Consider the following 16772-nt stretch of genomic DNA (forward strand, 5'->3'; position numbering starts at 1 on the left):
AAAGTAGCACCAAACACCACTACACTACACTACACTACACCCCCCCTGTCACTTATTAACCCTTTATAAACCACTGATCAGCCCATATAGACTCCCTGATCACCCCCCTGTCATTGATCACCCCCCTGTCATTGATCACCCCCCTGTAAGGCTCCATTCAGAGGTCCGTATGATTTTTACGGATCCACGGATACATGGATCGGATCCGCAAAACGCATATGGACGTCTGAATGGAGCCTTACAGGGGGGTGATCAATGACAAGGGGGTGATCACGCATATAGACTTCCTGATCACTTCCCTGTCATTGATCACCCCCCTGTCATTGATCACCCCCCTGTAAGGCTCAATTCAGACGTCCGCATGATTTTTACGGATCCACTGATACATGGATCGGATCCGCAAAACACATGCGGACGTCTGAATGGAGCCTTACAGGGGGGTGATCAATGACAGAGGAGTGATCACCCATATAGACTCCCTGATCACCTCCGTCATTGATCACCCCCCTGTAAGGCTCCATTCAGACGTCCGTATGATTTTTACGGATCCACGGATACATGGATCGGATCCGCAAAACGCATACAGACGTCTGAATGGAGCCTTACAGGGGGGTGATCAGTGACAGGGGGGTGATCACCCCATATACACTCCCTGATCACCCCCTGTCATTGATCACCCCCCTGTCATTGATCACCCCCCTGTAAGGCTCCATTCAGACGTCCGTATGATTTTTTAAGGATCCACGGATACTTGGATCGGATCCGCAAAACACATGCGGACGTCTGAATGGAGCCTTACAGGGGGGTGATCAATGACAGAGGGGTGATCACCCATATAGACTCCCTGATCACCTCCGTCATTGATCACCCCCCTGTAAGGCTCCATTCAGACGTCCGCATGTGTTTTGCGGATCCGATCCATGTATCCGTGGATCCGTAAAAAATCATACGGACGTCTGAATGGAGCCTTACAGGGGGGTGATCAATGACAGGGGTGTGATCAATGACAGGGGGGTGATCACCCCATATAGATTCCCTGATCACCCCCCTGTCATTGATCACCCCCTGTAAGGCACCATTTAGACATTTTTTTGGGCCCAAGTTAGCGGAAAGTTTTTGTTTGTTTTTGTTTTTTCTTACTAAGTCTCATATTCCACTAACTTGTGTCAAAAAATAAAATCTCACATGAACTCACCATACCCCTCACGGAATCCAAATGCGTAAATTTTTTTAGACATTTATATTCCAGACTTCTTCTGACGCTGTAGGGCCGCTAAAATGCCAGGGCAGTATAAGTACCCCACATGTGACCCCATTCCGGAAAGAAGACACCCCAAGGTATTCGCTGAGGGGCATATTGAGTCCATGAAAGATTGAAATTTTTGTCCTAAGTTAGCGGAAAGGGAGACTTTGTGAGAAAATACAAAAAAAATCAATTTCCGCTAACTTGTGCCAAAAAAAAAAAATTCGATGAACTCGCCAGGCCCCTCATTGAATACCTTAGGGTGTCTTCTTTCCAAAGTGGGGTCACATGTGGGGTATTTATACTGCCCTGGCATGTTAGGGGCCCGAAAGCGTGAGAAGAAGTCTGGGATCCAAATGTCTAAAAATGCCCTCCTAAAAGGAATTTGGGCCGCTTTGCGCATCTAGGCTGCAAAAAAGTGTCACACATGTGGTATCGCCGTACTCAGGAGAAGTTGGGGAATGTGTTTTGGGGTGTCATTTTACATATACCCATGCTGGGTGAGAGAAATATCTTGGTCAAATGCCAACTTTGTATAAAAAAATGGGAAAAATTGTCTTTTGCAGAGATATTTCTCTCACCCAGCATGGGTATATGTAAAATGACACCCCAAAACACATTCCCCAACTTCTCCTGAGTACGGCGATACCAGATGTGTGTCACTTTTTTGCCGCCTAGGTGGGCAAAGGGGCACACATTCCAAAGTGCACCTTTCGGATTTCACAGGTCCTTTTTTACACATTTTGATTTCAAACTACTTACCACACATTAGGGCCCCTAGAATGCCAGGGCAGTATAACTACCCCACAAGTGACCCCATTTTGGAAAGAAGACACCCCAAGGTATTCCGTGAGGGGCACGGCGAGTTCCTAGAATTTTTTATTTTTTGTCACAAGTTAGCGGAAAATGATGATTTATTTTATTTTATTTTTTTCCTTACAAAGTCTCATATTCCACTAACTTGTGACAAAAAATAAAAAATTCCAGGAACTCGCCATGCCCCTCACGGAATACCTTGGGGTGTCTTCTTTCCAAAATGGGGTCACTTGTGGGGTAGTTATACTGCCCTGGCAATTTAGCGGCCCTAATGTGTGGTTAGTAGTTTGAAATCAAAATCTGTAAAAAATGGCCGGTGAAATCCTAAAGGTGCTCTTTGGAATGTGGGCCCCTTTGCCCACCTTGGCTGCAAAAAAGTGTCACACATCTGGTATCGCCGTACTCAGGAGAAGTTGGGCAATGTGTTTTGGGGTGTCATTTTACATATACCCATGCTGGGTGAGAGAAATATCTTGGTCAAATGCCAACTGTGTATAAAAAAATGGGAAAAGTTGTCTTTTGCTAAGATATTTCTCTCACCCAGCATGGGTATATGTAAAATGACACCCCAAAACACATTCCCCAACTTCTCCTGAGTACGGCGATACCAGATGTGTGTCACTTTTTTGCCGCCTAGGTGGGCAAAGAGGCACACATTCCAAAGAGGACCTTTCGGATTTCACAGGCCATTTTTTACACATTTTGATTTCAAACTACTAACCACACATTAGGGCCCCTAGAATGCCAGGGCAGTATAACTACCCCACAAGTGACCCCATTTTGGAAAGAAGACACCCCAAGGTATTTCGTGATGGGCATAGTGAGTTCATGGAAGTTTTTATTTTTTGTCACAAGTTAGTGGAATATGAGACTTTGTAAGAAAAAAATAATAATAATAATAAATCATCATTTTCCGCTAACTTTTGACAAAAAATAAAAAGTTCTATGAACTCACTATGCCCATCAGCGAATACCTTAGGGTGTCTACTTTCCGAAATGGGGTCATTTGTGGGTTTTTTCTACTGTTTGGGCATTGTAGAACCTCAGGAAACATGACAGGTGCTCAGAAAGTCAGAGCTGCTTCAAAAAGCGGAAATTCACATTTTTGTACCATAGTTTGTAAACGCTATAACTTTTACCCAAACCATTTTTTTTTTACCCAAACATTTTTTTTTAATCAAAGACATGTAGAACAATAAATTTAGCGCAAAATTTATATATGGATGTCGTTTTTTTTGCTAAATTTTACAACTGAAAGTGAAAAATGTCATTTTTTTGCAAAAAAATCATTAAATTTCGATTAATAACAAAAAAAGTAAATGAAATACCACCAAATGAAAGCTGCAATGAAATACCACCAAATGAAAGCTCTATTAGTGAGAAGAAAAGGAGGTAAAATTAATTTGGGTGGTAAGTTGCATGACCGAGCAATAAACCGCTAAAGTTGTGGAGTGCCGATTTTGTAAAAAAGGGCCTGGTCACTAGGGGGGTATAAGCCTGTGGTCCTTAAGTGGTTAATGTTGCTAAAATAAACTGCAATTCAGGGTCCGCGCTTGAACTTCATCAGTAAGGAACAGTTCACACACAGCAACACTTCCACAAGACGATTTTGATTCAAAACAATTCCAGCTCCTCAGTCTCAATATCCACCAGCAATCACAGCTCTTTTATCAAGATCAACACTAGTTCACATCACATATAAAATCTATTTGCCCGACCCAAGTTTCGCTGTCCGCTTCTTCTGGGGCGTTCCTGTCCTCACCAATTGACACAACTGACAAAAAGCTCTAGTCTCTGGTCACACGTGGTAAGCCGTTAGATCAACTTCCAAATTAAAAAAATATATTTTTTTTTTTTATACTACGTATATGGCCCAAAAATTAGGTACTGTGATGCATGTCTGAAGACTATCCTCCAGTTGTGTCAATTGGTGAGGAGAGGAACGCCCCAGAAGAAGCAGACAGCGAAACCCGGGTCAGGCAAATTGATTTTATATGTGACGTGAACTAGTGTCGATCTTGATAAGAGCTGTGATTGCTGGTGGATATTGAGACCGAGGAGCTGGAATTGTTTTGAATCGAGATAAAATCGTCTTGTGGAAGTGTTGCTGTGTGTGAACTGTTCCTTACTGATGAAGTTCAAGCGCGGACCCTGAATTGCAGTTTATTTTGGTTAAAAAAGGAGAAGAGACCTACTCCTGTTGTTTTGGACTGCTACTGATTGTGCCGCTTGGAAGACCACACAAAATATCTTTGTTTTCTTCCTTTAATGTTGCTGTAGGCCTCTTGGTAGCATCCAAGACCAGTTTTCTTCTCGTCTTTTCATTAATTTTGGAGGGACGTCCAGTTCTTGGTAATGTCACTTTTGTGCCATATTTTCTCCACTTGATGATGTCTTCACTGTGTTCCATGCTATATCTAAGGCCTTGGAAATTCTTTTGTACCCTTCTCCTGACTGATACCTTTTAACAATGAGATCCCTCTGATGCTTCGGAAGCTCTCTGTGGACCATGGCTTTTGCTGTGGGATGGGACTAAGGAAACTTCAGGAAAGACCAACTAGAGCAGCTGAACTTTATTTGGGGTTAATCAGAGGCACTTTAAATGATGGCTGGTGTATGCTGACTCCTATTTAACAGGATTTTGAATGTGATTGCTTAATTCTGAACACAGCTACATCCCCATTTATAGGAGGGTGTGCACACTTATACAACCATATTATTTAAGTTTTTTTTGTTTTCTTCCCTCCACCTAAAAGATTTCAGTTTTGTTTTTCAATTGAGCTGTACAGTTTATAGGTCACATTTAGGCCTCTTTCACACTTGCGTTGTCCGGATCCGGCATGTACTCCACTTGCCGGAATTACACGCCGGATCCGGAAAAACGCAAGTGAACTGAAAGCATTTGAAGACGGATCCGTCATCAAAATGCTTTCAGTGTTACTATGGCAACCAGGACGCTATTAAAGTTCTGGTTGCCATAGTAGTAGCGGGGAGCGGTATACTTACAGTCCGTGCGGCTCCCGGGGCGCTCCAGAATGACGTCAGAGCGCCCCATGCGCATGGATGACGTGCCATGTGATCACGTCATCCATGTGCACGGGGCGCCCTGACGTCACTCTGGAGCGCCCCCGGGAGCCGCACGGACGGTAAGTATGCTGCTCCCCACTACACTTTACCATGGCTGCCAGGACTTTAGCGTCCCGGCAGCCATGGTAACCATTCAGAAAAAGCTAAACGTCGGATCCGGCAATGCGCCGAAACGACGTTTAGCTTAAGGCCGGATCCGGATCAATGCCTTTCAATGGGCATTAATTCCTGGTCCGGCCTTGCGGCAAGTGTTCAGGATTTTTGGCCGGAGCAAAAAGCGCAGCATGCTGCGGTATTTTCTCCGGCCAAAAAACGTTCCGGTCCGGAACTGAAGACATCCTGATGCATCCTGAATGGATTTCTCTCCATTCAGAATGCATTAGGATAAAACTGATCAGGATTCTTCCGGCATAGAGCCCCGACGACGGAACTCTATGCCGGAAGAAAAGAACGCAAGTGTGAAAGAGCCCTAAGGGTGGAAAAAGTTCTGAAATGATTTATCTTTGTCTCATATTTTTTTTACAGCACAGAAATCTGACATTTTAACAGGGGTGTGTAGACTTTTTATATCCACTGTAGGTGTGCATGTATGCTGTATACAAAAATTTTAGTAGAGTTGTCATTAAAATGATTTACTATGGACTCGTGCGCAAGGCTGTAGCTGAAAAACACTGATTCCAGCCGTGTGCGTTCAGCATTTTTCGGCCCAAAATAGAACAGTTCTATCCTTGTCCTTAATACGGACAAGAATAGGATATGTTCTGTATTTTTGCAGTTGCAGCAAAACAGACGTGAGTATGTAGAGAGCACAAGGTGCGCTTTTCGCATCTTTTGCTGCCCCTTTAAAGTGAATGGGGATCGGATGCGAAAAAAATCCACATTTATGTGCCCTAAGTAAAAGACAATTACAACAAGAAAATTGACACACCAGTCAGACAGACACCAAATGTTATAAATGCTTATACTAATTTAAATCCATTTTATATCATTGCAAAAGCTCATATTATTATACTATTTGATGTTTGTACAGAGACATACAACCTCCTATCCCTACCGATGCAACCTGGCAGACTTTAAGATAGAGAAGAAGATTGGACGGGGGCAATTCAGTGAAGTGTATAGAGCCAACTGCCATCTGGACCGGAAGCCCGTGGCTCTGAAAAAACTCCAGGTAGGTCAAATACTCCTAAAAGGGAAAGAAAGAAAGCTTTGCAACAGAAAGGACCATGGATTTTAAGCGGCCGTTTTCTGCTGTGTGTGATCATGGCCATATCTGACCTATAAGGATTCTTATGTCAAAACAGGTTGGAAGCCATAGGGCCTGCATAACTTCATCTTGACCTAGTGAATCTTGCTGACCCACTGTTGCTTGCTCAGTTTACCTGCTTGCCGACTGCATGTTGACTATATACATCTGGATGGTTGGCACTTAACTCTGTTAGGATGTTTCTGACTGTCCTTGTAGAGTTTGCAGCTGCACTCTATTTGTGCAGGTGTAGGGACAGGAAGCCTGCTATCAGTGAAAGCCCTCCTCATAGATAAGGCAGAGACTGTTTGTTTTTTTGTGTTTTTTGTTTGTTTGTTTTTTACTGTCTCTGCCTTACCCATCACTGTATACACAGTGCTCGATGAGCGCTGGGTATACAGATGCTGCTTCTTGCTCTGGTCTTGGCTATCATGTGATGGCCAGAGGCCGGGTGTCTAACGAGCTGCTGGGTCTTAGCAGACCCAGATCAGCTCTGCAGTATAGCTGTACAACCTTTATGGGGGCTGTACTATCCCTGTAACTGGGGCTGACATAGTGATTGCTATTTATTATTAACGTGCTGCAGCAGTTGCCCCATAATACTAAGGGTCCATTCACACGTCCGTAGAATTGGTCCGGATTCGTTCCGCAACGTTGCAAATCAAATCCAGACCCATTCATTCTCTATGGGGCTGGAAGAGATGCGGACGGCAGACCGTGTGCTGTCCGCATCCGCATTTCCGGAGTGCAGCCCTGATCTTCTGGTCCTTGGCTCCCGAAAAAAAAACAAAACATGTTCTATTCTTGTCTGCAATTGCGGACACGAATAGGCAACGCTATGGGGGTGCCGGCAGGGTGTATTGCCGATCCGCAATACACTACAAACATGTGAATGGACCCTAATAATGTCTGAAAGTTCATCCATTTTTATATAGGGTCTGCCATATGGATGAAGCTTGCACAGAGGCACGTGGAGTCCCTGTGGCCCTGTGTATTGTACCATGATACAGAGGTACTTTGCCTTAGAAGTAAAGCTTCTAGAGGAGGACACTGTCAAAATCATGGAATCCAACAGAAACTTTGCTTGCTATGGGAGGTGTATAGTGGTGTAATACAGCCTTCTATGGGTGCTGTAAAATGAATGGCCCTGTCCAGTGCTGAGGTCATATGGAGCCATAATATAATAGTGTGCATCAGGCGTAAGGGCATCTGGAATCTGGTCTCTAGTATAATACAGGAGGTGCTCTCATATTATTTTTGCTGGGCCAGTGTATACTAAATCAGTAATCAACAAAACCAGATCTTGTGAGTACTGCCAGTTAAATAACTGTATTGCAACAGGTGATATCTGTGCTCGAAACCCACAGCATAAATTGACACGCTGCGTATGATGTTCGTCACAGACTTTTGTTTTCTTGCAGCACATGGATGAAATTTTGTATCATTTCATCCATTTTGATGCTACTACAAATGCTGTAAAACCATAATTCCCCAGCTGAAATATTGCAGCTTATACACTCTGTGTGAACATACCCTTGGGCCTTATTCAGATAGCCATAATACGGCTACATTTTAGCATCTACAGGTGAAACTCGAAAAATTAGAATATCGTGCAAAAGTCCATTTATTTCAGTAATGCAAATTTAAAAGGAATTGCATTAATGCAGCTTAAAATTAGAGTTTTGTGAAAAGGTTCAATATTCTAGGCTCAAAGTGTCAGACTCTCGTCAGCTAATTAATCCATATCCCCTGAGCAAAGGGCACCTTAAAATTGTGACTTTGGGGTTTCATAAGCTATAAGCCATAATCATCTAAATTATAACAAATAAAGGCTTGAAATATCTCGCTTTGCCTGTAATGAGTCTCATATATTAGTTTCACCTTTTAAGTTGCATTACTGAAATAAATGAACTTTGCACGATATTCTAATTTTTCGAGTTTCACCTGTATATTATGTCCACTAAACTGAGACCCCTGCAGCTGAAGTGAGCGAAAATTAGATCACTCTAGAAGCCTTCTGTATGAGGCCAAGCATAGAAATAAATAGGCATGAAAGATGTTGACCCATCTGGGACCCGATCCTATTTCCAGAACGGGGCCCCCCAAAGTGAAGGAGAACGCACCGTGAATGTGCAACGTCCATTCATCGCTGTGGGAGTTTGAAAAGCAGCTGATTGAGCACCCTTGAAGTGGACAGAGAGAAACCACACAAGCTTGTCTGTCTGTGCGTCAACGGCTATAGGACTGAGGAACTTGCTGAGCCAGTGCTTAGCTATTTTGGGAACTCCCATGGCGGTGAACAGAGGGTGGCTTTGGGGTCCACGTTCTGGAGAGTTGGGCCCTGCCTATCTGATATTGCTGGTGTATACCAGCGATATGCCCTCCATGTCCATACCGTTATTCCAGTAGGTAAAAGTTATCCCCTATCCACAGAATAGGGTATAGCTATCAGATTGGTGGGGGTCCGAGTGTTATGAGAACGAGGGCCCCGTACCCCCTGCTGCTCCGGTCGCACATGCACGCACCCACTCCGTTCATTTCAATGGGAGTTCTATGGGAGATAGCTGAGTACAGCGCTCATGTATCTCCAGAATTCCCGTAGAAATGAAAGGAGCGGCCAGGCGCATGTGTGACCAGCTGTTTCGGCCATTTAAAAGGGAGCAGCAGAGGGTGCGGAACCACCATTCTTGTGAACGGTGGGGGTCCCAGCGGTAGGATATCCTGTGGATGGGGGATAACTTTTACCTACCAGAATACCCTTTTAATGTAGTGTATGGAAATGCACTCGTCAATCTATAGCAGTTAAAGCTGTAGGCTGACATTTTAAGATACCTGTAATGTGTTATACTTTAGAAGAAACGCTGTTGTCATCATACGCACAGTAAACAGAAATTTTTTCTGAAAAATGGTAGTAGAACAAGGCGGGGATTGCCACACGGCAGTGCAAACAAATGGACTCTAGCTAGGCCTTCCCAGTGACCTTGGTTCCACTGCTAATCCCCTCTGAGGAGTTTACAAGCTGTTTTCACCTCTTAGTAATGCATATAAATGCAATCACATCTACCAGGAGTATGCAGGCGGCTTTTAAACCAGATCCCCTCACCTTTTAATAAACTGGATCTTAAATGTTAAAATAGTTTTAAAAGGAGCTATAGAAATTTTATAAAGTGAGGATGCCTTTACAGAAACACTGCGGATAAGAGTTAAGGTTACTGTGTAATGCCCACACCCGATCATGCAAAGTACTGTGCTTGCATTTTATTTTTTTCTAGCATTCTGGTGTAAATGCATTCAAAAAATTCTGTCGCACAAAACAAATGACTTTAAGGGGTCACTAGCATTTCCAAAAACTTTTGATGTGTCATAGAGACATATCAAAAGTTTAGATTGGTGGAGGAGTGCTGAGACCCCCATGATCCCCAAAACGAGGGGAGAGAAGCATGCACATAGGGCCTCGATTCTCAGCAGTGAGGAGAGAGGGCACACACTATGTGCACGCGTCTCTCCCGTTGTTCTAGCACTCAGACCCCCACCAATCAAAACTTATAATATGTCTCTGACATACCAACAGTTTTTTTGAAAAGTTAGTGACCCTTTAACCAAAAGGAAGACCCGACAGATCAGGTATCGATGACCAAATATTTAACTCCCAGAAAACCCTTACATGTCCATACATTTTTGAAGGGCTGTGACAAAGCTAGGATAACCACATGCATTTAAAAAAAAATATATTTTTTTTTTAGCATCAATGTTTTTTGTTTTGTTTTTGTGTCATTTTTTTTTTGCATACAGTGTGTCTTACCACTTGTCTTCATGGTGTTTTTTCCCTAGAGAAGGTGGTTTGAAACACCTGAAAAAACATGGTACGTTTTTTAAATAAAGCCAAAAAAGGCAAAATGCCAAACAATGAACCAAAATCCAAGAGCAGAAAGAAAACACTTATGTGCCCTGTGCTTTAGATTTCTAAAAGACCTTCAGCTAACATCTGAGTTTTTATTGCACAAATGCAAGTGCAAAAAACGCCACTAAAAATGCAAATGAAAAACAGGCAAAAACCTATGTGTGAAAATACCCTTAACATACATATTTACATGGTTACAGACTGGAAACAACCCTTCCTGCGGTCATATTCCCTTCTGTAGGTCCTGATCGACTGTATGTATGGAAACAAGAAGCTGATGGAAGAGGGAGAATGACTGCAGGACGTGGACTTTGTTTACTGGGAACTCCCAATAATAACTGGGGTTGTAAAATAAGTCACCACCTGTTCTGGAGCTGACGTTCATTTTAACCACCTCCCGACCGCCTAACGCGCCGATGCGTCCGGGAGGTGGTTGATTTGTTCCTCCTGGACGCATCGGCGTGTCATCTCGCGATACCCGAGATTTCCTGTGAACGCACGCAGGCGCGCACGCTCACAGGAACAGAAGGTAAGCGAGTGGATCTCCAGCCTGCCAGCGGCGATCGCTCGCTGGCAGGCTGGACATGTGATTTTTTTTTAACCCCTAAAGGTATATTAGACGCTGTTTTGATAACAGCGTCTAATATACCTACTACCTGGTCCTCTGGTGGTCCCTTTTGTTAGGATCGACCACCAGAGGACACAGGTAGGTCAGTGAAGTCGCACCAAACACTACACTCCACCCCCCACCCCCCCTGTCACTTATTAACCCCTTATAAACCCCTGATCACCCCATATAAACTCCCTGATCACCCCCCCTGTCATTGATCACCCCCCTGTTATTGATCACCCCCCTGTCAGGCTCCGTTCAGACGTCCGTATGATTTTTCCGGATCCACAGATACATGGATCGGATCCGCAAAACACATACGGACGTCTGAATGGAGCCTTACAGGGGGGTGATCAATGACAGGCGGGTGATCACCCATATAGATTCTCTGATCACCCCCTGTCATTGATCACCCCCCTGTCATTGATCACCCCCCTGCAAGGCTCCATTCAGACGTCCGTATGATTTTTACGGATCCATGGATACATGGATCGGATCCGCAAAACACATGCGGACGTCTGAATGGAGCCTTACAGGGGGGTGATCATCCCATATACACTCCCTGATCACCCCCTGTCATTGATCACCCCCCTGTAAGGCTCCATTCAGACGTCCGCATGTTTTGCGGATCCGATCCATGTATCCATGGATCCGTAAAAATCATGCGGACGTCTGAATGGAGCCTTACAGGGGGTGATCAATGACAGGGGGTGATCACCCATATACACTCCCTGATCACCCCCTGTCATTGATCACCCCCCTGTAAGGCTCCATTCAGACGTCCGCATGTGTTTTGCGGATCCGATCCATGGATCCGTAAAAATCATGCGGACGTCTGAATGGAGCCTTACAGGGGGTGATCAATGACAGGGGGTGATCACCCATATACACTCCCTGATCACCCCCTGTCATTGATCACCCCCCTGTAAGGCTCCATTCAGACGTCCGCATGTGTTTTGCGGATCCGATCCATGTATCCATGGATCCGTAAAAATCATGCGGACGTCTGAATGGAGCCTTACAGGGGGTGATCAGTGACAGGGGGTGATCACCCATATACACTCCCTGATCACCCCCTGTCATTGATCACCCCCCTGTAAGTCTCCATTCAGACGTCCGCATGTGTTTTGCGGATCCGATCCATGTATCCATGGATCCGTAAAAATCATGCGGACGTCTGAATGGAGCCTTACCAGGGGGGTGATCAATGACAGGGGGTGATCACCCATATACACTCCCTGATCACCCCCTGTCATTGATCACCCCCCTGTAAGGCTCCATTCAGACGTCCGCATGTGTTTTGCGGATCCGATCCATGTATCCATGGATCCTTAAAAATCATACGGACGTCTGAATGGAGCCTGACAGGGGGGTGATCAGGGAATCTATATGGGTGATCACCCCCCCCTGTAAGGCTCCATTCAGACATTTTTTTGGCTCAAGTTAGCGGAAATATATATATTTTTTGTTTGTTTTTTCTTACTAAGTCTCATATTCCACTAACTTGTGTCAAAAAATAAAATCTCACATGATCTCACCATACCCCTCACGGAATCCAAATGCGTAAACATTTTTAGACATTTATATTCCAGACTTCTTCTCACGCTTTAGGGCCCCTAAAAAGCCAGGGCAGTATAAATACCCCACATGTGACCCCATTTCGGAAAGAAGACACCCCAAGGTATTCCGTGAGGGGCATATTGAGTCCATGAAAGATTGAAATTTTTGTCCTAAGTTAGCGGAAAGTGAGACTTTGTGAGAAAAAAAACAAAAAAAAATCAATTTCCGCTAACTTATGCAAAAAAATAAAAATTCTATGAACTCGCCAGGCCCCTCATTGAATACCTTGGGGTGTCTTCTTTCCAAAGTAGGGGTCACATGTGGGGTATTTATACTGCCCTGGCTTTTTAGGGGCCCTAAAGCGTGAGAAGAAGTCTGGGATCCAAATGTCTAAAAATGCCCTCCTAAAAGGAATTTGGGCACCTTTGCGCATCTAGGCTGCAATAAAGTGTCACACATCTGGTATCGCCGTACTCAGGAGAAGTTGGGGAATGTGTTTTGGGGTGTCATTTTACATATACCCATGCTGGGTGAGAGAAATATCTTGGTCAAATGCCAACTTTGTATAAAAAAATGGGAAAAGTTGTCTTTTGCCAAGATATTTCTCTCACCCAGCATGGGTATATGTAAAATGACACCCCAAAACACATTCCCCAACTTCTCCTGAGTACGGCGATACCAGATGTGCGACTTTTTTGATGCCAAGGTGGGCAAAGGGGCACACATTCCAAAGTGCACCTTTCGGATTTCGCAGGCCATTTTTTACACATTTTGATTGCAAGGTACTTCTCACACATTTGGGCCCCTAAATTGCCAGGGCAGTATAACTACCCCACAAGTGACCCCATTTTGGAAAGAAGACACCCCAAGGTATTCCGTGAGGGGCATGGCGAGTTCCTAGAATTTTTTATTTTTTGTCGCAAGTTAGTGGAATATGAGACTTTTTGTAAGGAAAAAAGAGAAAAAAAAATCATCATTTTCCGCTAACTTGTGACAAAAATAAATAAATTCTAGGAACTCGCAGTGCCCCTCACGGAATACCTTGGGGTGTCTTCTTTCCAAAATGGGGTCACTTGTGGCGTAGTTATACTGCTCTGGCAATTTAGGGGCCCAAATGTGTGAGAAGAACTTTGCAATCAAAATGTGTAAAAAAATGACCGGCGAAACCCGAAAGGTGCACTTTGGAATATGTGCCCCTTTGCCCACCTTGGCAGCAAAAAAGTGTGACACATCTGGTATCGCCGTACACAGGAAAAGCTGGGGAATGTGTTTTGAGGTGTCATTTTACATATACCCATGCTGGGTGAGAGAAATATCTTGGCAAAAGACAACTTTGTATAAAAAAATGGGAAAAGTTGTCTTTTGCCAAGATATTTCTCTCACCCAGCATGGGTATATGTAAAATGACACCCCAAAACACATTCCCCAACTTCTCCTGAGTACGGCGATACCAGATGTGTCACACTTTATTGCAGCCTAGGTGGGCAAAGGGGCACATATTCCAAAGTGCACCTTTTCGGATTTCACCGGTCATTTTTTACACATTTTGATTTCAAACTACTTTGCACTCATTTGGGCCCCTAAATTGCCAGGGCAGTATAACTACGCCACAAGTGACCCCATTTTGGAAAGAAGACACCCCAAGGTATTCTGTGAGGGGCATGGCGAGTTCCTAGAATTTTTTATTTTTTGTCGTAAGTTAGTGGAATATGAGACTTTGTAAGAAAAAATAAAAAATAAAATCATCATCATTTTCCGCTAACTTGTGACAAAAAAATAAAAAGTTCTATGAACTCACTATGCCCATCAGCGAATACCTTAGGGTGTCTACTTTCCGAAATGGGGTCATTTGTGGGGGTTTTCTACTGTTTGGGCATTGTAGAACCTCAGGAATCATGACAGGAGCTCGGAAAATCAGAGCTGTTTCAAAAAGCGGAAATTCACATTTTTGTACCATAGTTTGTAAACGCTATAACTTTTACCCAAACCATTTTTTTTTTTGCCCAAACATTTTTTTTTCATCAAAGACATGTAGAACAATAAATTTGGCGAAAAATTTATATATGGATGTCGTTTTTTTTGCAAAATTTTACAGCTGAAAGTGAAAAATGTCATTTTTTTGCAAAAAAATCGTTACATTTTGATTAATAACAAAAAAAGTAAAAATGTCAGCAGCAATAAAATACCACCAAATGAAAGCTCTATTAGTGAGAAGAAAAGGAGGTAAAATTCATTTGGGTGGTAAGTTGCATGACCGAGCGATAAACGGTGAAAGTAGTGTAGTGCCGAAGTGTAAAAAGTGCTCTGGTCATGAAGGGGGTTTCAGCTAGCGGGGCTGAAGTGGTTAAGGTTGTTTCTAACTCCAGGCATCCCCCACCAATCAGCTGTCTGAAGAAGCCACGGGGCTCTGGTCTCTTCCTAGGCCAGTGACATCATGATTATCGGTCACATGGCCTAGGCGCAGCTCAGTCTTATCCAAGTGAATTGGTTGTCCAAGGATCCAAGGGTTGTCCAGCAGTCCTGATAACATTTAAAGGGGTTGTCCAGGTTCAGAGCTGAACCCGGACATATCCCCTTCTTCCCCCACTTAACCCCTCTGACATGAGCATCAGAGCATTTCATGCTCCATTGCTCTCCCTTGCCCTGCGCTGTATTGCGCAGGGCAACGGCTTTTCTGTTTACATTTTTACACTGCTAGGTGGAGGCTTCCGCCTAGAGGTGTTCCCCGTGATGTCACCTATACTAATGGGCCGTTTTACAGGCTAGGGCAGCACTAAAGCCCGCCCATTAGTACCAGTGATGTCACCGGGCTCACTGCTAGGCGGAAGCTGAGTGGATGAAGAAGGGGATATGTCCGGGTTCAGCTCTTTAAATGGGGTTGCCTGAGATTAGCAAATAGAGATTTTCTTTTATCGAGAAACAGCACCACCCTTGGGTTGCATCTGGAACAGCACCGCGAACCCAATTGCACAGTTGGCGATGAGCTCCAATACCAGACAAAACAGGAGTGGCAGAATTCACTGGTCAAAATGCAGATACTTTTTTACTAATCTCTTAAGACTTCTTTAAGCGAGAACTGTAGCCAAAAATTGAATTCCACCACGAGTGGCAGACCATTGTCCAGTATTGACCATGACACATTGTCTGATTGAGGCAGCCAGTGCCTTCCCAGCACGCTAGTGCTCTGCAAAATCTATTCCGAATGAGACTGATCCTTCTCCATTTTTTTTTTTTTTTCTGGAACCGGACTTTCCACTAATTTGATCTCCTCTCAATAGCCGGTTTCTCTTCTAATGACTGTGTGCTGGATACTTCATTCAGTTGAACCACCTTGTCTGTCATTTACAGATATTTGAAATGATGGATGCCAAAGCCAGGCAAGACTGCATTAAGGAAATCGACCTGCTAAAGGTAAGATTGACAGATATTTTATATACCATAGATTTATTTTTTATGTACTAACATACTTATTTTTGCCTTCTGATGGTAGTGTCTAACCTAGGTATTCAGAATACTGTAATATGTTTTAGGGCTCATTCAGACGACCGTAATGTTTTGAGGTCCGCAAATTGCAGTCCCGCAAAACATGGAATGTTTGCTGAACTGTATTAGAAATGCCTATTTTTTTTCCGCAATTGCGACCAGAATAGGACATGCTCTATCTTTATTGCAGAGACGCGGAACGGAACTATGGATGCTGATGGCAAACAATGTGCTGTCTGCATCTTTTGCTAAATTGCGGGATGGATGCTGACCTATTCATACAGTTGTCAGCAATGACAGAACATGACCAATAGTTTAAATGATGTTTTTATGTTTAACATTATATTTTTTATTTATTTTTTGGGGTGATTTTCTTTTGAATTTTCCATGTTCCTATCTATATATAAAAAAAAAAATCGTTCAGTTTTCACAATGACCACTACACCTAATATGTTGAGACTTCCTGTTCTGTACAGGTAAGTTTACAGTAGCCATCTTGTTATGACTGCTATCCCCTCTGGATACATGAGACAGGATCCACCATTCACAATGGGTGATATCACAGCTTATCTACTCCCTCCTGACCTCTGCATAGGTCACAAAGCATAGGTGCTTCTAGACTTGCCTTTATTCATCAGGGCAATATAGATAGTCTCTTAGTTATGAGGGGCAGAGATTGTCCATTCACACGTCCATGGTGTATTTCGGATCCGCAATACACCCGGCCGGCACCCCCATAGAACTGCATATTCTTGTCCGCAACTGCAGACAAGAATAGGACATGTTTTATTTTTTTCCAAAGCTGCGGACCGGAAGATCGGGGCCG

At 43.7% G+C, this 16772-nt stretch overlaps 1 protein-coding gene across 3 annotated transcripts in view; it reads left to right on the forward strand.

Annotated features, from left to right (window-relative positions):
* The window catches only part of NEK6 (NIMA related kinase 6), a 190089-nt gene that overhangs the window by 112292 nt on the left and 61025 nt on the right, over positions 1-16772 (forward strand). For all 3 annotated transcript variants that reach the window (XM_044268296.1, XM_044268295.1, XM_044268297.1), the window contains exons 4-5: positions 6177-6317; positions 15812-15874. In XM_044268296.1, the coding sequence (XP_044124231.1) occupies positions 6177-6317; positions 15812-15874 (204 nt within the window). The remainder of the gene's footprint in view (positions 1-6176; positions 6318-15811; positions 15875-16772) is intronic.

This window comes from Bufo gargarizans, chromosome 9 (genome assembly GCF_014858855.1).
Source record: "Bufo gargarizans isolate SCDJY-AF-19 chromosome 9, ASM1485885v1, whole genome shotgun sequence".
NCBI lineage: Eukaryota > Metazoa > Chordata > Amphibia > Anura > Bufonidae > Bufo > Bufo gargarizans.